The sequence below is a fragment of the Excalfactoria chinensis genome, chromosome Z, assembly GCF_039878825.1.
Source record: "Excalfactoria chinensis isolate bCotChi1 chromosome Z, bCotChi1.hap2, whole genome shotgun sequence".
NCBI lineage: Eukaryota > Metazoa > Chordata > Aves > Galliformes > Phasianidae > Excalfactoria > Excalfactoria chinensis.
Window position 1 is genome coordinate 7430247 of NC_092857.1, and position 25839 is coordinate 7456085.

Genomic DNA, 25839 nt, shown 5'->3' on the forward strand with positions numbered 1-25839 from the left:
GGTTGCTTGTTACAAGGGGCAGAGTAATGTCAGGGTGCGGGGCTGGCTGGGCTCCAACTGGCTGGGATCAACTGACCCAACAATTACCAAGAAAAATCTCAAAATACAACTTCAAAAAGAAAAAAAACAACACAAAGGTTGCTTTGTATCACTGCATTTTCTGCCACAAAATTAATGCAGTTTATTGTTCTTGTGCTGCTTTGTAAGCTTTCATGTGTTATCTGGGAATGCATCACATGCAGCTGGAAATCACAGCATATAAACCACATGATGGCTCCATTCCAAATTCCCTGAGGGAAAAGTCCCTGTAGCCATTTAAATATCTGAACAGTGAAAGCAATTAAGAGTAATTTTGGTAATGTGACGCAGTAATGGAATTTGGCTTTATTGGTAAGACAAAGGACTGAGAAGGGCAGGGAGTCGTCACTGAGAAATGTTAATTATTGAGGTGAGAGAAGAGACTCGCCACATACTGCTGTGACACACATCTACTAGCAGGCAGGAGAAACTGAAAATGGGAATTGCATGGCTAGCAGTGCGGTCATGCAGGTGCTGGTCCTGAACTTTAGCTTTTACTAATGTGATGATAGGTAGACAAGCCAAGGAACACACAAGTGACAGAAGCTGGTGAAGGCCTTTATCACAGTAGTTAATTAACTAGTTAGTTAGCACTCCGACTGAGTGGGGCTGGGCATGGCATATTTGCAGCATGATAAGCAATAGGATCCCAGAAGGAAGAGGCACTGGGGCACCCACTATACCACCAATTGTGGCATCCTATCTCATGTTTTATGGGTGTACCATTTTCTGCAGCATTGATTTACTTAGTCCAGCCTGTAAGGAGGAAAATCTTGGCCTGGAAAGCTGCCCTGTTTGGTGTAGTCCAGTATCAGTGACACAAAATAAGATCAAGTCATCTTATCAGAAAAAAGCAGTTCAGGGTTAGGCCATCAGCTCCCTTCTCCCACAGCAACCAGGCAGTGTGGGAACTAGCAAAGCCACGGTGGGTACTTAAAAGGTGAAGGCTCTGTTAGGACTCAGGGAGGTACCAGAGAATGAGAGGAGAAACTCACAAGCCATGTCACTTCACTAATTCAGGCTAACGACCTTCCAAATCAATTAAGCAGGTTCAATGGACAGTGAAATCTTCATCTAAAACACTTACCGTTCCTGACATCTGATTTATCAAGTGTTCTTCCTTGAAGCACAAGGATGCCATTTCTTCCAGCTGCTGCCGATGGGCCCGAATCATGGCCTGTCTGATTAACAGAGAACATACCCTTGGTTACACAGCCTGCTGCACTACCTTTAATTGCTATTAAGCACCAACAGAGTTTTAAGGAAGGATGCCCCGTAGGAAGCCTCACTGTCCTGTGGTCCCTGGCATTACGAAGTGCACACCAGTGCTCCTTAAAGTGGACTGCAATCATATATATGTATATAAGATAACAAACATAATTTATTGTTAATCTTATTAAATAATTATTTCAGAGATTGATTTTCCATCAATTTTTAGAGAGATCATTATATACAAATAAAGGTGAATGTACATGTCTAGAATTTACGAGCTTCATAGCAAACATTAGTGACAAGCAAGACTTACTGTGCCTTTTCTAGGGCCTCCTTGTGCAGTTTTCCCACCTCTGATACAGCACTTGGAGAGCCTGTGTTGCTGCCTGATGGGCTGTTTGCATTTGCTAACGGCTCAGTAACTTTGGTTGCAGATCCTGCATCTACAGCAAAAGTCTCTTGGGTAAAAATAGTCTGCATCAATTTGCTCTTAAGCAGCCCTGTTTCCTCACTGCCGAACAATGACTTGGCTGAGTCTTTAGAAGAAGTGAAGTCCTCCTTTCTCAGTCCAGACATGGGCTGCAAGAGGCCACATCCCTGAGAAGGGGACTGGGCTGCATAATCTGTATTTTCCACAGTGAGAAAGCACGATGCACCTGAAAAACAGCTTTTCTCAGTTAGCTCAGTGTTCATTTTCTGAGACTTAACATTTGGTGTTTGACTCAGGAGAGATTTTCCCAAACTACCTGTGCTCTCATTAACATCAGCATCACACTGTCTGCCATCCGAGTATTCTTCACACTTTTTGCTACAGAGAAACAAAGCACCCTCTCTCTCTTCCCTGGCTTCTGTGGATTCAGCTGTGGATGTTTCTGTCAGGTCATTTCCAACAACAAAACTGTGAAGAACCCCTTGATTTGATGAACCCGAGTTCTGAAGGCAGCAGCACGGCTTCACACCGCAGCAGGTGGGTGAGAGCCACTTGTCCCCTGCTTGTGGGGAGTGCTGCAGGATGCAGTGCCTCACACCACGACGTGCTTGCTCCCTCAGTTCCAGCATGCTGTCTGTGAGAGCTCTGCTCCTGGTGCATTGCCAGGTCTCCTCCTCAAACCTTAACTGGGAGCTGCACACTTTCCTGCCCAACATCTGTTTCACACGAGGAGACTTCACTCGTTTAGAAGAAACATTCTCTGTGTCAGTTACTTCCTCATAGTCGAGGAGAGACAGAGCGAGAGGGGCCATTAGCTCAGAACTGAATTCTGAGGAACAACTGGAAGATCTGCAATGGTTAACATCATTTTTTTGACTCTTCCACTTCATATCTCCCGTAACAACATCCTCTCCATCCAAAGTGGATTCCTCTTTCTCCTGCTGGAGGAGAATCTGTTTGCATTCTGGAGGTACCAATTTCAATATAGGAGAAACATACGGGTTTGATAGACCCTTTTCTTGATTCAAGGTGTCTTCAGTGGAGTAAGTCAGGCATCTGTGTTTGGATTTGTACTGCTTATGATCAGCTAGGAAGTCCTTGCTGCTATTCCAGTTACAAGCAGGATTGTCTTGTAAGCAGTAAGGTTTTTCTGCAGTGTTGCTCAAAGACGACCCAGTAGCTAAGTCGTAGCTCCAGTCAGATGGAGTTTTGCTGCAACCTGCGTTTTTAATGGATTCCTCCATCTTTGGTCTGCCCTCTCTAGAATCCCAGCTGTCCTCTATCTCATGTTCTTGTGCGGGTACTGCATGTTTAAAAAACAAGTCCTGTCGCTTCTGGCCTTTTTGCTCTTCCTCAGTTCCTTGTTCTCTTTGATGAAGGAAAAAAGAATGCTGACTGCACTTACTGCTGTTTCTTCTTTTTACACTCTTTTGACTGCAGACAGGTGAGAAAGAATCTTCACTGAAATCACTGTCATCAAGATCTTCCAGCTGCATCCCCTCTTTGCTCGGAGCTTCGGTGGTGGTAGGACTTAGCTCCCGCTTCACTTGAATCTCCTGTGGCTTGTACTGTGTCAAAAACCTCTCAAGAGGTTGGTAGCTCTCTTTTTGCTGTAGAATAGGTGGCTGCTGAAATTGCTGGTGATAGAGGCGTAAATGCTCCTCCCTTTCTTTCTGAAATGGTGACATATTTGTCCAGGCTTCAACATACTGCTTAGCAAAGGTGTTTCCCCACTCTTGCCTGCTGTCAGAAGGCAGATTTCCATCTCCAGGGGAAAAATCATCTCTAGAAACAAACTGTTTCTGCACAGGTTTCATGGTTTGGACTTTAAGGCACTGGGGAGGTGCTCTGTCTCTTTGGAGACTTTCTTTTGTTTCTGCTGTGACAGCATTTTTGATGATAAAATCCTTCTCAGTGTGGTTCTTCTCAGAGCAAGAAGACACATCATCAGTTTTCTTCTTCAGGTGATGTCCTACCCGTAGGACTCCCTTAATTGGACTACTGTGATGGAACCACAGCGAACCAGAATTTCCTTTGTAGGCATGTCCTTTGTTGACTCCCTTGGGTGTAGAGGTCAAAGGGCCACTAAGTGGCTGGAGTGCTGGAGGGGCTACCTTTGTTTTTGCAGCACCTGAAGGATGGTGGAGGCCGAGCTTCACCTTCTTTGGAGAGCTTTTTTCTCCAGGTGGCAATGAGGGAGAGTTTTGGATGCGTTTTGGAGATACGTTTCCAGCTGTCCGACGTCTGTTTGTGACAGGTGTGGAACATTTAATCCCCTTCTTCAACTCTTTGACCCTGTAAATGAGGTTTGCTTTAAAAGCTGTCATGCTTTTAGATAAGTGTCATCAGAACAAACAAATGCTTTCACATATTAAAGCTAAACATTGTCATGATTTTTGTTTTAATTATCAGCGATTGAGGTAGGCATCAGAACACTTCTACCAAAATTCCTCGACAGGATAGGCCTGTAGCAATATTTTGAAGTGCTTCCTTGAAAAGTGCGCAATAGTTGGACTTGGGTCATAGCAATCCCAGGTACATAGAATCATAGAATCATAGAATCATAGAATTACCCAGGTTGGAAAAGACCTTGAAGATCATAAAGTCTAACTGCAACCTAACCATAGTACCCTAACTCTAAAAGCCCTTTGCTAAATCATGTCCCTGAGCACCACATCCAAACGGCTCTTAAACACGTCCAGGGATGGCAATTCAACCACCTCCCTGGGGAGCCCATTCCAGTGTTTAACTACCCTTTCTGTAAAGAAGTGTTTCCTAATATCCAACCTAAACTTGCCCTGGTGCAACTTGAGGCCATTTCCCCTCGTCCTGTCACTTGTCACTAGTGAGAAGAGACCTGCCCCACTCTCACTGTAAGAACCTTTCAGGTACTGGAAGAGGGCGATAAGGTCTCCCCTCAGCCTCCTTTTGTACAGACTGGGAGAAGAATCATTTGAGAGCAGCCCTGTGGAGAAGGACTTGGTGTGTCCTGATGGACAAAGATCTGGATGTGAGCCAGCTGCACCAAAAGAAGGGTGGCAGCAGGGAGATGAAGGGAACTGTTTCCCTCTGCTCTGCCCTCACGAGGCCCTGTTTGCAGTACTGTATAAGTCTGGGGCACAGGAGGGATGTGGGGCTGTTGGAGAGTCTATACGAGTGCCACAGAGGGGATCAGAGGGCTGGAGCATCTCTGCTATGAAGACACAATGAAGGAGTATGGCTTGTTTAGCTTGTAGAAGGCTCCTCTGACACCTCATTACAGCCTTCCAGTACTTAAGGGGAGCTATAAATGGGATGGAGACAAACTTTTTACACTACCTGATAGTGATAAGACAAAGGGGAATGGCTTTTAACTTAAAGGAGGTTTAGGTTAGATGTGAGGTGGAAATTCTTTACTCAGAGGGTGCTGAGGCACTGGCGCAGGCTGCCCAGAGAAGATTTCAAGATCGTAGGTTAAGAGGGGAACAGGCAAGGATTTTATTTGCATTGTGAAAGTTTTATTTTTCGCTTAAGTCAGCATTTCCAATGCAACCACAAAAATTACACCTTACTTTTTTCATGGTGTTTTTCACCTTTGCAAGACTGAACTTTATCTCCTACCTGTCAGCATATCGTAAAGTGTTCAGGGTATGCTCTGTAGCTATGTGGCTCGGTGATACATTGGCTATCATACAGGTCTTGGAATTGCCAATGAAAGAATCCTTTAGGACCTAGGATTAGAAGGAAAAACTAAGTTTAAGATTCTTAGCAATACATATATTTATTTTTAATCATATGCTTGTTCTTATTTTACACAAAAGATGTGGTAAAACGATTGACTTTAGCATGGAACTTATGAAAAGCTAGATTAAGTTATCTTGCATTTCCTGTACATTAACAGTCTGTGCAGGGGCATTTTAATGATGGGTGATGCATAGCAACTCTTTTTTTTTTAATTGAGTTTTCTTGTCTGAATTCATCTTGACATTCTTTGTTTACAATTTAAAATGAATATGAGTGTTAATTAGTGCTTTGAACAAACCCTTGCACCATGTACCACAAGGCTGCCCATATGCTTCATTCCTCAAAACATATGCTACAACTGCAGTGAAGAAAAGATGATCAGAATTCCCATGACTGTTACTGCACAGAAGATGTAAGATTGTTTACAAAGTGGGTGGAAATGGATGGAACTCTGAAAGAAAGTAGTTACACACAATGTGAATACCTGATTATGGCTAGTCCGTGGAGCTCTTTATCTAAAAATACACACACAGCAATGGAGGTTCAATCTCAGAATTTGGGAGTTAAGGCACTTCTGTGGAAGCTACATTTCTGTGTTTGCTTGTTTTGTTTCTTTTAAGTTTCCATGCCAGTCCCCAAGATTGACTGGGGGGGCTGGCAGCTGGCCTCAGACCTGTGATTATCTTTAAAATTATTTGTTGAAAGAGTTAAGCATTTCTCTTCAAGGGTTTAATAGCAGTTACTGAATCGTGGTTGGTTTTTTTCTTAATTTTCATTATGTCTCACTGGGGAAGTAGCTGCTGTTGTTACCTTTCTGCTCCTTTTACCTGAGTTAACTTGCTTTGTCGGAAAGGTGTATGTGCATGCTCCTGATCCAAGGCCCGAATGCATTCCTTTAGCTATCAAGAGAGAAAAAACCACACACACAAATTTTAGTTCCTCTAGCATGGAACTAAGCTGCACCAAAACTAAGCTTTTTACTATTTCCCTCATGCACCTTTAAATCCTACCACATCCCTCAAAGGACTGTTGCTGCCACAGCAATAAATGGTCAGCTTCGACTAGTTCAGCTATCAGCAGCAGGAAGTGCAGCTGAAGCACAGAGCCATCTATCCCAGCCTGCCAGCTCAGTGGGATAAAAAAATGAAACCCTTGGCATATTCAAGCATGTTCAACACACAGCTCCAGGCTACTACGGACCTGCTGCTGCACCATAGCCAATGAATTTGCAGACAGACAGAGTGTACACCAGATTGCTGCAGCTTGTGTGCCGGGTGTACACTGGATTCATATACCTGTAACATCCTCAGAACAGAGCTTTTCACACTCCACCTTTTATTCACCTTTTTATTCTAAAATAAGCTCTTCCCCTGCTGAAAATTAAACAAAAAACTGCTGTTCAGAAAACAAAAGTGCAAATCTCTTGTGCCACTCTGGTAACATTTAATACTTCTGTGTTGTACAAGAGCCACTGTAAGCTAAACAAGGGCATATTCTTTCCTTTAGTGATTCTAATCTGCAATATAGACATTCCTTTGAAGCACACTGCAAATGTGGGTACACTGGTCTGTGTTAGAATGTTGGCCTCCTTCTTCACTCCAGTGCAAAGCCTCAAACCCACTTAGAATAGAGAGGAAAAAAAACCCACACATAAAAACAAAGAAAGCAACAAAAAATGAGCTCTGGAGGCTGCTGTGTTTCAGCCCATGCTCAGAAGGCAGTACAGATGCAGCCCAAGTAAACATTTCACTGTGGTCATTGACAAACTGATAAGGACTATACACAGAACACTGAGAATGAAGCGATGGGCTACCCAGGGAGTGGAGATACTTCCTTCCAAGGGTAGAGAGCTTCCATTAAAAACAGCACAACATGTGCAGGTCGCTACACCCAAACCTTTCACAAAATACAGCAGATGCTCTCCCTGTTAGTAAACATCAGCAGAGGTGGCTAGTAGTTTCAAGGAACTATCTCTTGATTTGTTACCAGCAGTGGAAAAACATGTCATTTTCAAACAGATGTTCATGTTTTTTTGTCCACTAGAACAAGCCCAGGAGCATCACATCTGTATCAAGGCTGGACATGCCCTCACACTGGCAGATACGGACTGTATAGCCTCAAGATAAGTCATTTATAAGAGCAGATATCAGGAAAAAATGAGCAGATGACAGTGTTATTGTGGTGACACAAGCATGGAGCACCCTTTCAACATTTAAAGGAACAACACCCACTTGAAATGACAAGTATCTCTTGCATTTACTGCATTTTATGAAAAATTATACCTCCAACAAGTACAGGATCAAGCATCATAGAATTACCCAGGTTGGAAAAGACCTTGAAGATCTTTAAGTCCAACTGCAGCCTAACCATAGTACCCCAACTCTAAAAACCCTCTGCTAAATCATATCCCTGAGCACCACATCCAAATGGCAAGTATATTTTACACTGCTTCACATAACTGCAGTATCCAAATCCAAGTATCCTCTACTTGAAAACAAACATTCAAACCAGTAGCAAACTTCATATTTCATGTATTTTAAGGCTAGAAGTGTGTGTCAGGGTCATGAAGGACAGAGCTCTGTTTTATAGGCTGTGTATCATGTACAGTTACCCAATGAAGCCTTTTATAGTTAATCACTATCTCTAGGCACCTAGATTGCTTATTTACTCCACTTCACAAAATAGCAAAAATGTGCTCACCCTGATTTTGAAGTTCCTTTTCAAGCAGTCTCATGAACCCATGTTACCCCAGTCCTCATGAATCAGCGCTGCTCAGACACTGACCCCTATGCTGCTCACTTATTCAACAGCAAATAAGAAAGTGTGAGGCTCTAAACACATTTACTTCACGCGCTGTCTCCCAGTTTAAGTGCAATATTCTACAGCAGTTAAGCCTCTGCACAAAAAAACCCAACCCTCTCAATTCTGAAAACAGAGCAAGTCACCTATTTGTTGTGTGCTAAGAATGTCTGAGATATGGTTATGTGCAGTAACTTCTGTGCTTTTGACTCATGCCCACTGATTGCTTATCATCTCCGTCTCACTTAGCAAAACCCTCAGTCATCAGTGAGCTTTGTTTCTTTGAATTAAAGGAGGTACAAAACCTTCTGCACCATTCCTACTTGGAGGCACTTCTGCTTTATCTTAGAGGACAAATTTCTACTCCCTGTCTCTTTTTGCACAACTGTATACATTTCTATGAGAAGATGGTTTCCATTATGAATGCTTTTCTTCCTGTTCCTTTTTCCCCATACATGAAATGCTAGTTCCTGCACTCTTGAGTATTTGAGTCCTTTACACCTGCTTTGATAGAGGAGTTTGAGTTCAAGTGGTGAAAACAAGCAGCAAGGACAGATGTGCTTTTATGAAACACATTGGCAACCACAAGCCGATACTCTCTGGTAGTAAAGCTGGATAGCATTTCTGTGTAGAATATGATACAATTAGTATAATACAACTAACATTTTCTATGCTGTGTTTACTTCCTAAGAAAACTTGATATTCCTCACAAACTCCTTCCTTTATTAAATCATCTTTCAGGCATGAGATAAATTAAACTAGTAAAACTTGGTATTGCGGATATTTTTTTCCCTCCAAAGGATCAACATGCATATTATTCCATGGTTCATTTTTATCCAAAAACCCGTGCTAATAATTAACTACAAAACCTTCCCCAGAAATTAGAAACTTACTGCTAAAAGACTTTGGTTTATTTCTGCTCCTTCCATTTTTGTTTGTCGATCTGAGTCTCTGGCATCAGCTGCCCTTTCACTGCCAGCCAAGTCAATGAATGATATCCTAGAAAAAAAAAACAAAGTAGTGTTTATCTTACAGAGTTGTTTTTTCTATTTTTTTTTTCCTTTTTTTTCTTTTTTAAACCAGAGAAAAGCAACACATGACATCAGAAGAACAACCAGAAATTACTACCTTTGAATAATGAGAAATACCCACTGGAAATTGCTGGAGTGACAAAATATGCACAACAGCAGAACAGTGCCAGAGTGTTCTGGCAGTACTATTACCATAACAGAAAGTACGGCTGCGTGTGGTGAGTTACTCTGCAGTTTAACAGATAAGCTGTTTGAAGTGTAACACATTCATCTCTCTGGATAACCACTCTGCTTGCAGCACCTAAGGATAAAGAAACTAAATTTCTTATTTTTTTTCCAAATATAATAGAAAACTGCCTTGTCAAATGGGAACTCAGGGCAATATGAACAGAAATTTCCAGTGTAATAAATAATACATTCAGCTTTCCATGCTTCTTTTCCTTTCTTCACCCAAAACTCTTATAGCCCTTCTCACATTCCCTAGACCTGGGTGCCAACTATTGAGCTGACTACTGATCTTTGCCCTTCTTTTTTCTGGAAGAGTTCTGACTTCTCCTGTGGACATTTCTGGGATCTTCTCCTAACTGCAGTTCCCCTTCAATTTTAGCAACAACAACAAAAAGAATAGCACATGCCACACTTACAAAAACACACACACTTCTATTTCTAAACTGTCTGTTCTGCCTTTTCCTCTCTTCACTGTTTGTGCCACTCCCATTTTGAGATGTATTTAAAATAAGATCCCGGGAAGAAGCTGCTGCACTGTAGCTGCTGAAAGGGTTTGTCAACATGTTTTTTGACATTCAGCAGTAATGTAAATTCTTCATATCTATTTCTTGGGGTTATTTAATCTGGAGAAAAAGATGACCAAGAAGATGCACGTTTAGAATATTAAGGGCTGCTACAAGAGTAAGTAAGCTGCTCTTTTTGTCTGGTACAGATAGCATGAGAGACACACAATCAAATTGTCAGAGAGGTTTAGAAGAGGTTCCTCTGACAATAGGTAAACATCTGTAATCCCCACCTGGGTGGGTCAGCCTGGGCTCTCTTTGTAGTCAAATACCGACAGTGGTCCTTTTGGTCAGATGGATTTGCCCCTGTCTTTGACAACTATGCAGAATGGAATGAACTAGGTCCCAGCAATGACTATTTCTTTCCATTAACTTCAAAGGTGATGAGCTCACATGTAGATGTGTCCATTGCAAACATCTACCTTTGGGCAGACTAACACCCAGGACAGGAAAAAAAAAATTAACACTGAAGATGAAGGGAAAGATTTGATTGCCAGACTTCTTTGCTGATATTTTTACAAACAAAGTTGACAAACCTCTTTCATAGGTGACATACACACTCCCCCTTGGAACAAAGAAACGACTATTAAACTTTTCTTATTCTTTTTGAGTACTATCTTCTGATTTAATTCACTCCTGCCCAGTAACACCATGCCTCCTCTTAGTCTGCCTCCCTGATGACCCTACTCTTGACCTCCTCTCAAGTTTTGAGCAATCCCATTTCTAGCCATACCTCCCAAATGTCCTGTTGGCTGTGTCTTTAATTTGGATTTGGATGATAGCATGAGATCGAGAGGAATCCGAGTTGACTCCGGTAGCTCCTGTGCTACGTTCCTTTCCTCCCTTTAAAATGACCTGCAGAAAAAGAGGGATAAAATCCATGCAAATTGTAAACAAAAATAAAATCTCCCAGGAAGAGATTTTGCCTCACCAAGATGAAGGTATATTAGGAGAAATGCTTCATTACAGCCTTGAAATTTTGGTGCAAGGTAGATGTTAATTTAGACTGGATGTCTCCCAGTGTTTATGTCAGAACTCTGTATATGAATCTGTTTGCAGCGACACCACAGAGCTTAGAAGTTACACTGCAGATAAGAAGTTGCTGCACTGCACATTCACTCTGATTTGCAAAATATCCAGACTGTAAAATTAAAAACAAACCTATGGCAGGATTGAAAGAAAGTAAGATTGCACAGATAATCCAGGTGACTAATGGGATTGACTAGTTGCAGTTTTTTTCATTTCACTTTTTCATGTAGTAGAGTGGCACTATTATCCAGAAAATAATGCACAAAGTGCCAAAGCCTTTCTTCATCTCCATAACCGAAAAGATATGCAACAACATGGAATGAAGTTAAAAGATTAATTGCACTCAATATGAAAAAATAAAAAAAAAAACAACAAGACAAGATAGAAGAGCAAGGGCTCCCTCAAGATATAACTCTGGACAACTCACTTTAGCAAAGTCTTGAGGACTATTACTAGAAGTCTAGCACAACAGTATATTCATAAATCAAAGTCATTAATCTTATTTCTGGTGGAAAGAAAAAACTAAATATTATCTATCAAGATCAATACATTCTTAGTTGACACATGTGCATTATTCATGCCTTTCAGTGGCCAGTTCTCAACCAGTAGCCTAACCAACTGCTTCAGCTCTTAAGAATTACTTTAGTGCTAAGGGCAAATAGTTTCTGAACCAAACTCAACTTCAATAAATATTGAATAACTGGGTAAGCATTCAAGACCCTTCCCTTATATCTGCTGCAGACTATTCAGAAGCTGAGTTAAGCTAGAGACATTCATGTGTTCAAAAGAGCCTGCAGTCAAAGTAAAATTATTTTTTTTTGCTGAAATACCTGTGAGAATAAAGTCACTTAATGGCTCATTTGTGCGTGGAATGTAAGAACATGGAGGAATGTGTTAATCAACCCTATAGCACATTTACACTCTAATTTACAGAAGCATCACCAGTGTGTCCCAAAGCTTGAAGATAATGAGGATAAAGAACAGAGTTAAATGGAATATAAGTGGGAACACCGTGCCCATTTTAATGAGTCAATTACAATATCAGGCAACTGCAGTGTACAATTCCTTACTGAGAAATGGGTTAAGCTATTCAAAGTCAAGCTAAAAAAAAGGCAGGTTTAACCAGCTGTCTTGCTGCAGGACTGTGCAGGCAATTTGCTAGTGTTCTTGTTGGGCTCAGCCAGTCAGGGAAGGAAGACTGAAACTTTGCTTGTGCTGAATATCAGCTATTTTTTAAAGATCCTATTTTTACACAGCTTTTATCACCCATCATTACATACTCATTGTCTAAAATTCTATCTCAGGTCTATTAATTTCTAACTTTGTATATTTTCTCACACATCTCAATTTTTTTTTAATATATAAAAGCTCATAGAAGCCAAAGAAGTCTCACTCTAAGAAAAATACAGATCCATCTTTCAGGGTTCCTTACTGAGACATCATTTGATTTCTGGAATAGTGGCCATGGTCTGTTTCTTGGAAAAGATCTTTGCATAAGGAGTGGCAGCAGAAACGACAGCTGTAGATAACAGCTTGTGTGTCCCTAACACAAGTGATGCTGACTCAAGGAAAACTTCTCGGAAAGAGTGGTCAGGCAGTGGAATGGGCTGCCCAGGGAAGTGGTGGAGTCACAGTCACTGGAGGTATTCAAGAAAACATTAAATGTTGCACTGAGGGACATGGTTTACTGGGAAATATTGGTGGTAGGTAGACAGCTGGGTTAGGTGATCTTTGAGGTCTTTTCCAACCTTAATTATTCCATGACTCTCAGATGCTTACTTGAATAAAGGAACTTTTAACTCCTCAGTGATCTGCTTGAGGTTGTCAATTTTAGAACCCTTAACAAGCATACACATGTACAACAGATAAAAGAACAGTCTTTTCTGTACACAACTTAGTTTACAAATCTGTACATCAGGATCTAGGAGACAAAATAATGACAAATATTGAGGTTACCTCCAACAGTAGGTCTACAGAGTCCACCTGGACCTCCCGCAGTCCAACTATTTGAACAACATGCTTGCTGTCTTCTCTTGCAAAAAGCCTGCAAACAAAACATCACAGAAGTGAGATTTCTGTAGTCCCAAATAGCACTAAAAACACATTTCATTGCTATTACACTATGTGAAAAAGCCAAAGATGACAGTGATCAGGGGGAAAGGGACTCCTATCATTCCTGTAATTTCAGACCTAAGGAGCTATTTTATTTTCACTATGCACCACTGAAATTTCACTGTTAAAGATACACTAGCACTGTATTTCTACAAGTTTGGGAATATATGAAAGCAAAGAAGTAAACTACCATGTCTACATTTTAGATTTCCTGTTTCTTTGAACTGTTTCTCAGGCCTTCTTTAGGAAGCTGACTGTGTAAGTCATGCAGTCATGCTCTGTTCAAGTTCCCAATATTTTCCCACAGGAATTAAAAGCAGATCCCATGGCCATAGAGTCAGAGACCAGTGCAGCTCTGCTGTGAACTACGCAGAAATGTTACAGTATAGAGGAAGAATACGGGCATGATGTTTATGGGAGGAAGATTAATGTCCCCCTTCAATGATACGTAAGATCTTACTTCATCTGACCCTATGGCTCTGGGACCTGCTTTAAAATTCTGTATAACACTCTTGAGAGCTTGAACAGATTCACTTCTGGAGGCAGAAGTGCCCTTGTCCAAACAAGACTGGGGCTAGGGTCCTACTATTGAGAGTGATGGCAGCATCACCTTCAGAGGTGTACTCTGGTTCAGATGCCAGGCTGCTGGGCAAAAGAGCTCTGGGAGGAGGTGAGAAGACTTTGCAGTTTCAAGGATAAATTGGACATCAAAGGGATCTTCAGAGACTGCAGTGGTAAGAGCAGCAGCCCCACTGGCACAGCAGTAGGGAATGAGAGAGGTTATGTTTGAGCAGAGACAGACAGTGACTCCACTACAGTTGGCATGAGAACTTCTGGTCAAGGAAGGCTCTTCCTTTAGCTGTGAATGTTCATCTACCTACAGATTTCTGTAGTGTAAGCAAAACAGCATGAGCTTGTACATCACCCACAAGCCTTCATTCTTATCTATTTACTCCCGCTAAGAGTTTGAACCAGGGGTCCTGCCGATGTCAGTCACATTTAGTGTCAAATTCTGCCTTCTTCCCCAACTCTTAATAAATATGCAACATTTATTATAAAAGGTAGTTTTTTAAAGGCAATTGCATGGAATAGCAACAAACTGATCTATAAACACCCCTATGTTTACAGTGATCTATCTTTTATTTCCATACCTCTTCCGTCCGTTTAGCAGGTCATAAAGCTGTCCACAGTAGATCTCATAAAAACTGATCAAAACAAGGAGATCCTTCCTTGATGGTGATGCTTCCAGATGTCTAAAGATGTCCCTGGCAGCCAAGGCATAGAGTCCTGGGTTCCGCTGAGTACCTATCATTGTGTATGTCTTGCCAGCACCCGTCTGCCCATATGCAAAGCAGGTTGCATTGCCTCTGTAAAGATAACCTACATTTTTAGTTCCACATCTGATTTATTCATTATTAAAAGAGATTCTAGAGTGTCACTATCTATATATGTAGCTAACTTTTGCCACTGAAGCTTGGTTTTCTTCCCCATTTGAGAAACTGCAGACCACTAACAGTGATTCCCAGCCATGTCTTAAGAAAAGCTGGTGTGTCGAGGTTGCAGTGTCTCTTCTTCTACATTCTCAAAATACATTTCAGGAAGCTAAGAATTCAGTATTGTTCTTCCAGCTCCTTAGGTACTGTGATAGTACCATGGAATTACCAATGGGAACATTTCCTTATGAATCACAGAGAAGAAGGACTGCGACATGAGGTGCAAAACAGCCACAAGTCAGGTTTTGTATTAACAGATATTGCACTTGATGAAGATGAGCAATGTACAGCAATGCAATTTACCAAGTGAGGTTAGTTTGCCTCAGATTGCAGTTCTAATGCAGGAAAGTCAATCTAATGCCCTGCTGCTGCTCAGGGGAGGGTGCTGATCTTCCCTTCCTCTGCTCCCAGCTGTGTAACCTGTCCTACTGACCTGTTCTCCTCTGTGCTGGCTCTGATGTCTGACCTTACTGCACTGAAACAGCAGAAAGCTCTTCATTTTTTTGCAGGTTTCTTTTCAGTTGTTTCAGTGGAGTAAAGTACCTCACAGAAGATCACAAAATATGGTCAAAGTAGCTTCATGTAATCTATGGGCATATGTCCAGTAGGACAGGATGGAAGAGGACCGCCAACTTTCAGTGGTAGGGAGTATTTTATACACTCACTCCAGCCAGTGTAACTACAATCTTAGTTTATTCCAGATTGCGGCATCTTTGTCATCATATCACTTTAATGCATGTGAAACACCAAGCAGATCTCAGGATACAGCCCTGCCGTGCTTCAAGCCCATCTAAATTGGAGTTACTGCATGCCTGCTTCCCCATCCCTGCACTCGCACAAGCTGAACTCACAAGTATGCGGGGAACAGACTTAGAGAGCTGAATCAGCCAAAAAAAAACCCCACAAAAAACAACAAGTACAAAACATACCCCAAAATCTACATAACGATTGACTTACTTCCCTCCCATACTTTGAAAAAAGTTTTTCAGCATATTCAAAACCTGCTGGATGCACAGAAGTGGGGAAAAATGTAGGACTGTAAAGGGCCCAGTGAATAATTTTTCCCCAGATTAGTTTGCTGAATTAGCTCACTAGGGGGTCAGACAAGGCATCCCTTTTCCTGGTATCACTAGATTAACCGTACTGTGCACTGTGTTTTTAGTGATTACCATTATACAGCTAGATATAAGCCCTATTCTCCTTTTTAACTTCCCTTTCTCAAGAATGTGACACTGTTTCTACTGATGATAGTCTGAGATTTCCAGTACCAGAATGCTCCATTTTGTTATGCAATCCTTTCCTTCAAAGATTCAAAAATGTAATTATACTCAAGTTTGTTACTTTGCATGAAAAGAAGATCACCCATGTAAAGTAACCACGAATTTCCCAATCAGGAGATATGTAACTACTTCAAAAATATATCAATAAAAACAAAATAAATTACAAGTTAATTAATAATTTCTATTCTACTACCCATAAAATCAAAATAAATTGCAAAGTTATTAATACATTTCTATTGCCCCATGAAGTGTAACTGATACATACAAAAATATCCTACAGCAGTCTCATGAAAGAGTCACAGAGAAGCACAGAATTGTAGGGCATAGGAAGGACCTCTGGAGATCCTCCAGCCTGACCCTCAGCTAAAGCAGGTTCCCTATAATAGGTCACACAGGAAAGCACCCAGGTGAGTTTTCTCCACAGAAGGAGACTCCACAACCTCTCTGGTCAGTCTGTTCCTGTGCTCTGTCACCCTCACAGTAAAGAAGTTTTTCCTCATGCTCACAAGGAACTTTGTTTCCATTTGTGCCCCTTGCCCCTTGCCCTATTACTGGGCATCAAAAAAAGCCTGGCCCATCCATGTGACACCTGCCCATCAGATGTTTATATGCACTGATGAATTACCCCCTCAGTCTTCTCCAGGCTGAACAGTCCCAGGTCTCCCAGCCGTTCCTCATACAGAGATGCTCCAGGCCCACAGCCGTCTCTGTGGCCCCCCTCTGGACTCTGCAGCAGTTCCCTGTATTGAACTGGGAGCCCAGAACTCCAGAATTCCCAAAATGCTCCAGGTGTGGCCTTGCCAGAGCAGAGCAGAGGAAGATCACCTCCCTCGACCTGCCTGCCACGTTCTTTTTAATGCACCCCAGAATATCACTGGCCTTCTTGGCCACAAGGGCACACGAGCCCATGGTCAACCTGTTCAGGACACCCAGGTCCTTCTCTGCAGAGCTCATTTTCAGCAGGACAGCCCCTAATATGTATCAATGCATGCAAAGAGGTTGTATTACTCCTCAGCACAGTGATAAAGATGAGGCCCTACACAGTTTGCAGCACACCATGCAGAAGCCTTTGTTAGAGTAGAAATTAAAAGTCAGAAATCCTGGCGAACATTTTTTTTCAAAGGCTGGCATTTTTTACAACTAAAGTTCAGTTTTAACCTCTCTTGTGATTTAGATTCCTCACTGAATGCAATGAAGGTAATGAAAGTGTCCTCTGATTTATTTTGTCACAATTACAAAAACATTCTAAAAGGGGGAAGGTATGTAAAACAGGTTAGATGAATGCATTTTGTAAAATACGAAAACAGTAAGAGGAAAATGAAAGTGGTAGATGAAACTGGAAAACATAAAGGTGGAAAAATAACAAATGAAAGCACAGATGCCCTACCCGTTAAAAATATGCTGAATCAGAGGATGAGCTGTCTTCATATACACATCTTGATTGGTACATGACTCCCCAAAGACTTCATCAAAGTAAAAAACATGCTGAAAAATAAATATGATCTTTGCATGAAAATGAACATGTTTAATTCCCCTCTGCCTATATGCAAAGGCACGGTTAAATAACAGAAGTTTTCCCAGTGATTTCACATGGCTTTGGATCAGGTCCACAGTGAAGCAGGACATTCAACATGCAGAAAATCACAACTAATCAAGAGACTAAGGGTAGGAAAGGAAAAGCAGAACATGCAGAAGCCTTCTGTCAGAAAAAAAGAACAGCAGATAAATAAATAAATAAATAAATAAATAAATAAATAAATAAAAGGAAACCCTGATTGATTCCTGAAATGAATAAAATCTACTGATGCACAGTACAACTAGAGCATTAAAAAGAACTCAAAAATTAGTCCTCAGTTGTGATTAACTGTCTCTGTTCTCCAGTCTTAGAATCTTTTTGTCCCCAAGAAGACAGAAGCTACTCCTAAATAAATCTGGAGCTAATTATCTTAGAGGAAGGCAATAAAAGCCCAACTTCCCATGCTCCAGGTCTGACCCAAAGACATAGAATGTCTAGAAAGACTGCAACTGTGTTCATTATGGGATTCTCTGAGGCTAAGAATGGTGTTTGTAAGGACAGCCACAAACAAACACCACATCCTCAAGACTCCACGAACTTGAGTTTAACATTGCAGCCTAATGATACACTGCAATGTAAATTAAGGTAGTAGGTATCTTAGACTGACAATCAAAACCAGCGACTAGCAGACAAATTAAACCAGGAAGCTTCTGCAGCAGTGCTCAGCTCACAGTGAGCTCTGTGATGGGGCTGCAGTTTTGCTCCCCTTACTCTAGAGCTGGAGTATGCCTCACTATCCATTTGGTCTGCACTTCCTGGTTTCCTACACACAAGAGACAGAGATGGAGGTAGGAAGCAGGAAACTTCTCCTGGGTCCTATAGAACAGAATAGCCTTTGCCATAGCATACTTTAGTTCAGAATACTCTGACCTATGGCAAAATTTCATTTCTTAGTACTGACAGAACAAAATTAACCTGCGGTTATTTCAGCACTGAGATATTAAGGTGTTAAGCACTGAATAAATGTCAAATACAGCAAGTCAGATTGAAGGAGTGGGATGGAATCACTGCATGTGTTGCACCATAAAAGGTGGTACATGGATTTGAGAGAGCTGCAAACTGATTTTTACTCTGAACAGTTGTTCACAGGACCCAAGCTGTAAAAATAACACCCAGTGGAGTGAGTATGGCTTGCTGCTCTCTAGAAATCAGCTCTGTTCCTGGTGCTGTCAGTCAAAACTGAGAATCTGAACTATGACAGCACAAGGTATTTGGGATTTAGAAACAAAGACCAAAGGAGAAATTAATTTTCAAAAGCATTTGAGAACAAAGGGAGGGAGGGGATGAGGGTATATGTGATTCACTGAATCAGAATTGCAGTGCTGAAATAGCAAAAAGGGAACACCTCATTGAATTACTCTGGAGCAGACTCAGCAGCAGGCAGTTCTCTTGGAGTAACAGCATGTAGCAGAGTGTTTTATTTTGCCACATGCAAAGAAAGCTGCAAGAGACGTGCTTTTGAAGGCTTAAAATTCTGGGCTCAGGTTTTCTGCCATAGGCTGGGATAAATCAGAAGCAATTCAAATATAGCAACACTGAGCTGACAGAAAAGCCCACCATCTATTCCAGTACAAGAAATGCAGACAGCCCTGTTCTGAGTGCTTACTGAAATTCCAAGTCCAGTTTGCTTTAACCCATCATGCAAGTAAGTGGCCCATAAATGCAAAGTGCAAGCAAAGCATGTTACCTGTAAGATATACTGGGTGAGATCAACTGCCTCCTTCTTCTCATGAAGAAGCAAGGTCTCTTTGTCTTTCACTGTGATGATATTAACCTCTCCACGTCGCTCCTCTCTTTGGCCCAGGGGACGTTTTCGGACGCATACTCTGATTTTTTCACTCTCTGTCCATGGAGTCTCTTTCTCAGACGAACTGGATCTACAACAATATTGTAGGTTTGCACTTTGAAATCAGATAACTACAGAAACTAAAATACACAAAAATTTAACTTGTTTTTTTATCAGATAGAAGCTTATGTCTTTAAATGTTTATCAGGATAGCCTCTCATTGTTATACGGTGGTGTTTCTGCTGTGTTGTTTGTTTGTTTGGTTTTTGTTTTGTTTTTGCTAAATAGTCTAATGCCTCTTGTGCATTTCTGTTTAAAAACAGTTGTGCTTACGCAGCTGCATTCCTGAGCTTGTTGCTGGACTGGCATATTTTCAGATGCCCACAAACTTGTGATTCAAGTTGGCATAACGCAGAAGTTAACTTAATGAAATTTAATCTTGCTGAAATTATTTGCAGTCATGCACAGTCATTTAATTACAGATAAAATATGATCAGATTTTGGAAGGAAAAGAGTACAATATTTAGTTGCTTTTCCTCTTACAATTACTTTCGCTTCTTTTGTTTTAGGCTGTCAAACAGGCTACAAGCATATGACATAAATTAGGAAATGAGACAGTATCACCCGGCTCTTAATAAGCTGAAGGACAATTTGAAACATCAGTCTCCTCGTTACTCCTCGTTATTTCCCTTTCATCTTACAGCCTTGTTTTTTTTTTAATTGGTTTTAATCATAAAAAAATACGTTTTCAAACCATGGGCAAAGTTGTGCTCTTGTGTTTTGACAGATCCATTTTAGGTCCCTTCCAGAAACCTCAGGATCATGAAGTCATTCAGCGTTCCACTGATTAACCTGTTGCTGAAATCATTTTGCAATGCAGCATATGGAATATGCCTGAATTCAGACAAAATTGAGTCAATCTGACTTACACTTTGTCAAGGCATCTTCAGACAAGTGAGTAACGATTTTCAGCCTGGACCTGAACATTTATTTACTAGGAAAAGATCATTTTAACTAAGGCTTGAGTTGCTCAAAACCAGTATTTTTGCCATGCTATCCAAATGCCTTTCCAAAATCTTTTAATGTAGCAATTCAAAACTAATACAGACAAGCTGCCTGTTAAATTAAAACAAAAAACACAGCAAGAGTGCAAGTCACTCAATATCTCATTACAGCTATAAGCTTGTAACATCATCATTCCAGTTGCCTTGCACAATTTCCAAGAAGCATACAACTTGTAAATATAAATCTTAAGATGTGGTCTTCACAGACTATTTGCAAGCAATCTTTATTGTAACTGGAATCCCATTAATTTTAGTATGGCTTTCCTATGCAACCCTGTATTTAGACAGAAAATTCTCTCCTCTGATAAGAAAGGCCATGACCACTGGAAATAAAATGCTTCAAAATTTAGTGTGAGCTTATGGACATCCCTGAGCACCAGATGTTGTCCATCAAATGATCAGAGGCTCTGAAGTTTAATTTTTGCATCACCAGAGGCCAAATATAGTGACCTAAAAAAAGAGCCTTTCTTCTTCCTAAGAGCTTGAAAGAGAAAGGACTGATGGTAAGATTTGGAGAATGGCAACCATGACAGCTTGGAGGATCTGTTTGTAAGAGTATAAGCACAGACTCCTTCTATGAGGCATATTTAATGGAATGCATCTTATATGGGAACAGAGCACGATTTAATTTTATACAGAGGACCTCAAGTTCAGATTGTTTATTAACCTTTCTTAAATAGAAATTGCATTTTACAACTTAAAAAATATATATATTACAAGAAAAAGAATCTCAAAAGAGATTGTTAGAAACCTGATTAAACAATAGGTCAGAAGAACAACTGTGTCCTCTCCACTGCAGTCAAGATCAATCCTGCTATGGGCAAGTAGAAAATATAGTTAAACATATTGTAAGAGCTCTTCTATCTTTCTGCCATTCAAAATCATTTCTGACTTTTTTTTTTTTATTTACATATGAGACTAGATAAGCCTTCACAGTGGTTAAATCACAAGGTGACTTGGGAATTCAGTGAAGGAGTTGAGCACTTGCAAAACAAGAATCAGATACCCAAGCATCAGCAGACTGGCCCCAGGCCTGGAATGCGGAATATGCAGTCTGGTCAAAACAGGAGAAACTCAGACATGTTAAGGAAAGTACAGAAAGCCCACAAGATGAGCTGCAACTTCGAGTCAGAGATGAATGTGCTGAAGAAAAAAGGAGTAAAAGAAAGGAAAGACAACTGAGATCACGCCTCTATCATGGGATTCAAACTCTTGGTCTTCTTTAGCCAAACCATTAAGATTGGTCATGTCTTACTTTCCAGCATTATGGCCTCTGGTGATGCAAAAATTAAACTTCAGCGCCTCTGATCATTCAGAATTCAGAATTATTTCCTCCCAGTTAAGAGGAGTAATATACTCTTTTGTTGCCTTTCTTACTACCTTATTACTTATCCACTATGGAAACAGCATCCATCTCTTCCAGCTACATGCACACTCCAGAGAAGTTGTAAGCAACACCCTGACCACATATCTCTTCTGTCACCTCAGCCTTCCCAGACCAAGCTTCAGCATCACAAAGCTACCTCTCACCTTCCTACTGTATGCAAATCTTTACAGCTGCTGAAAACTCCATGCTCCCACTCCCACCTTCTTTCTATTGCACTTATACAAGCCAGCCCCATAATTCCAAGCTCTTGCATGCTGCATCACTCAGCATGAGTTTGGCAGCACATCTTTTGTACACACTGGATACAGTAATCATCTCTACGTCAATGACTACTTGTTACTGAATAGACATCCTTTTTGAAGAAGCTCATGAACTACTACTTGTATACGTCCTGAATCTGGGAACTTCTGCACAATGTTATCATTTCAAATGTAAGCACTGTAATAATCCTGACAATTTCTTCATCACTACAGAAAAAGCCTGCCACAGCTGCATTGCAACAAACCATATTGTGGCAGCACATTTGCAAGGAGGTAAATTCTCTGTTTCTTGAACCAGGATCTTCAGGAGGATAGCTGCAGAAACAGCCAGTGCCTGGACACCAGCCAGGTTGCAAGCAGAAGCCTGATAGTGCTCTGAATAGCACACATAGTAGTGTATCTCTGGACTTCAAAACAACCAAACCTGGGAGCCACCTACCAAGTCTGGATGCTTTAAAATATAGTGCGAGTTTATTCAGGCTTTTTTAGACTCCAGTTATTGTCTCAGGCAATCAGCTTAGACAGTGCCTGAGAGTAAGCCAACAAAAACTAATTTGTGCTGTAAATATGTTTCCAGGGTAATTTACCAAGGGTTCAATATAGCTGTAGCCCCTGTTAGCAAACACTGGGAAACATTACGAATGCTACAGATCAACTTTCAAGGAGCAGCTGCAAGGCATGCCTCTCACCAACATGTCTGTGTTGTGCTCCAATTATACTCATTGTTTCTTTTTAAAGCAACACTTCAGAAATTTATTATAGCTATCACAGCACGTATCCGTTTATACTGGGAAAATCTGGACAAACTTAATAAGGGGATTAATAATAATAAAAAAATAATTTTGGAAAAACAGAGTTTTGCAAAATTGTGTGTGAGAAAAAAAAAAAAGACTTGTCAAAACGCCAAGAGAACAAAACCTTACATCCTGAAGGATAATGAAGATTATTCTTAGACAGTCTTGGTGAGTAGCAGCTGTTGAATTCAACTGATTCCTTCTAACAGACTTGGAGAGTCATAAGTGCTTATTAAAATCCCTCTTTTCTGTAACATTTCACATTGCTCTGTACAAATTCTGTAGCGTTAGTATTACTTGTGTGGAAGCTAGGAAGACAAACCCTGCTCCCTAGTGAGGAATTAATTAATTACTTGAAATAATATAAAACAAAGGTAACTGATCATTACCTGATACAGGAATGAGGTAGTCCATAATTATACCCTGAAATATGAGTCACTCTTTGTATGATGGGAGTTTCAGAATCCCCCAGGAGAGGAGCAATATCATCAGAAACTGCTGTACAGTTCAGTTCAGTTTTTGTGTATAGTCCAGCAGTATTTGCATCTCTTACAGTTAATCTGGTCAGGTCTGAATCATGTGGTTGAATGTGTCCAAGCACATCCACAAGACTGTTCTTCTCTTCATTGGCATTGAAATCTGATGAACCATATGTCTCTGATTCTGATTCTTTAACTGTGCCACTGTTCTCCTCGAAGAAGGACTCAAAACGCAGCTGTCTGCGGGGACCTGTTCTGGTCACCTGAGGTTGAATGAAAAGGCCACTTGGTTGAAAATCCTGCTTGCTTAAGTCTCTTACAGCTTCCTCTTCTTGCATAATTTTGATTATTCTAATGAGTTGAAAGAGTCGTTTGCGATCATTCATGTCGTGGACTCCCAGTTTGGTATAATCATTCATAGAAATCTTGGCAAGCTCATCAATCTTCTGCAGACCAAAGGCAGCAAAATGAGGATAATATTTTTCAAGCTCTGCCTCACAAAGGCACTCATAAAGGCAAGATGCCATCTTCAAGCTCAAGCCTACATGAAATCAAACAAGACAAGTACTCAAGTTATATGAAACATCTTGGCAAAGACATTAATGAAGAAACAAAACATTTCTGCAGATAAGATGACCTCAAGTTGGGCTAAAAGACTATTCTGCTCACAATATTTTGGCCTGCCAAACACTACTGAATGTAGCAATACTAAAGATAAACTAAATATGAAGCAAATATATTACCTCTAAAACTGTATTTTAAAGTTATACCAATATACAAATACAGTAGGAAATGCACAATGTAGTGTTACTTACTGCTGCAAAGTTCCTACACGCCCAATGTCTACTTGATGAATGCCACAGCTACCAAAACCCTGTCCTCAAGCTACAGAATGTAAAATGCCTAATTTTAGATACTAAATTTAATATCAGCACATGTGGTATAATGTGGTTCAGCTATCACTGGTTAAGTAACCAAAGGAAAAGGAACTGCATTTGTCCTCACCTCAAGTTGAAAAATGAAGACTGTTCATCTTGTTGATTAACTACCATGAAGTTACAGTTTTGCTGTGTAACTTTCTTTTCTAAGTCATGAATCTTGTGAGCATTTCTGGGTATTCCTGACAGAACAGCCAAAATATTGTGTGAAATCTGAAACACAGAATTTCTCTAAATCTATAAATGTTACTGGAATGCCATAGCTGCATTCTTGGGAAACCCAAAAAAAGCAACATGCATCACTGAAAGGTGATGCAGACAGCTCCCCCAGCTGTCTGTATCCAGATAGATTCATATTTGCAGATATTTTTATTTGTTGCATGAAAAGAGAGAAGAATAGCAACTCCATTATCTTTTCCTCACTGCTCTCTTACTCTTTTGTTGAGTCTTAGCATATGCAAGTCTTTCCCACATTTGAAAGTTACAGTAACATTCAACAAAACCAAGCTAAGATCTATTTCTTGGTAATTCAGAAACAACAAGCTTCAAGGCAAAATGATCATGTGGAGGTGGACTTATTAAATACACATATTATGTGACTTGGAATCTTGAGATAAAGCCAGAGTCACTGTTCAGATTACTGGATTATGGTAGGGGGAAATTAAAACTGACAGAGAGGACAGCAAACCTAAAGATCATAGATACTAACTATGACACATACAGAGGTTTTTCAGATTTCATTCACAATTTTCCATGTTCTCTAGTAGATAAAATTCCACAGAAGATTCAGACTTTCTTTCAAGGAGAGTCAAATTTTTGAAAAGCTCCTGTCTCACATAAGTTCCAAGTACAAAAGCTGCAACAACACAACCATGGGAAATCTCTTTTCTTTCATGAAATGAGCAGCTATAACACAGAAGTCTTATAACACACCAGTCTGTTAAATATTAAAACAATCCAGTAGCTTTGCCTATTCTCATTCTTGTATCCTAGATTTTACTTAAAACTTAGCATGTGCTTAGGCTTAGGTTAAATATAAACAGAGTGGCCAATGTAAGAAATAGATCTGGGTTAACCTCTATTTGAGTGAGAGCTTTAAGGAAATAAAAAAAAAGGAGGGGGTGGGGGGCTGGAAACACTTCACACCAAAAAAAAAAAAAAAAAGTAGAGAAATTTGACACTTTTAAGTTCAAGGTTCCAACTAAACATTAAGCAAAATATATTAAAATATATTTTACAGCTAGAAATGACTGGACAGGCAGATTTCTCAAAATACAGAACATTCAGGTGATTTAGGTACTGCAGAACATACAAGAAGGATATTCCTGAGATATGTAAGCAACTCTGCATGGCTTACTGGCTAAGGCTCTTTGCCATGTGAAAGCCACTAAAAGGCTTCCTAATGAGACGCAGCCCTGAAAGTAAAATCATCACTTTTGCTTCCTCAGCTACAATAAATCTTGCTGGACCTAAATGGTTAAAGGAGATTAATTCCAGTATCTTTCCATATCTGGAAGAGCTATTTCATAACTCAGGAAAACTCAACATTGAGCAATAAAGGAGTAACAAATTAATCA

The 25839-nt window shown here is 40.4% G+C and overlaps 1 protein-coding gene across 1 annotated transcript in view; it reads right to left on the minus strand.

The window, feature by feature from the left end:
• Positions 1–25839, minus strand: part of KIF24 (kinesin family member 24) — a 28616-nt gene that overhangs the window by 885 nt on the left and 1892 nt on the right. Inside the window, exons 2-12 of the mRNA XM_072360061.1 lie at positions 23235–23865; positions 19242–19431; positions 17366–17463; positions 14357–14572; positions 13050–13137; positions 10798–10919; positions 9136–9241; positions 6271–6342; positions 5321–5430; positions 1604–4015; positions 1166–1259 (exon numbers count right to left, since the gene is read on the minus strand). Of these exons, the coding sequence (XP_072216162.1) occupies positions 1166–1259; positions 1604–4015; positions 5321–5430; positions 6271–6342; positions 9136–9241; positions 10798–10919; positions 13050–13137; positions 14357–14572; positions 17366–17463; positions 19242–19431; positions 23235–23851 (4125 nt within the window). The 5' untranslated portion in view covers positions 23852–23865. The remainder of the gene's footprint in view (positions 1–1165; positions 1260–1603; positions 4016–5320; positions 5431–6270; positions 6343–9135; positions 9242–10797; positions 10920–13049; positions 13138–14356; positions 14573–17365; positions 17464–19241; positions 19432–23234; positions 23866–25839) is intronic.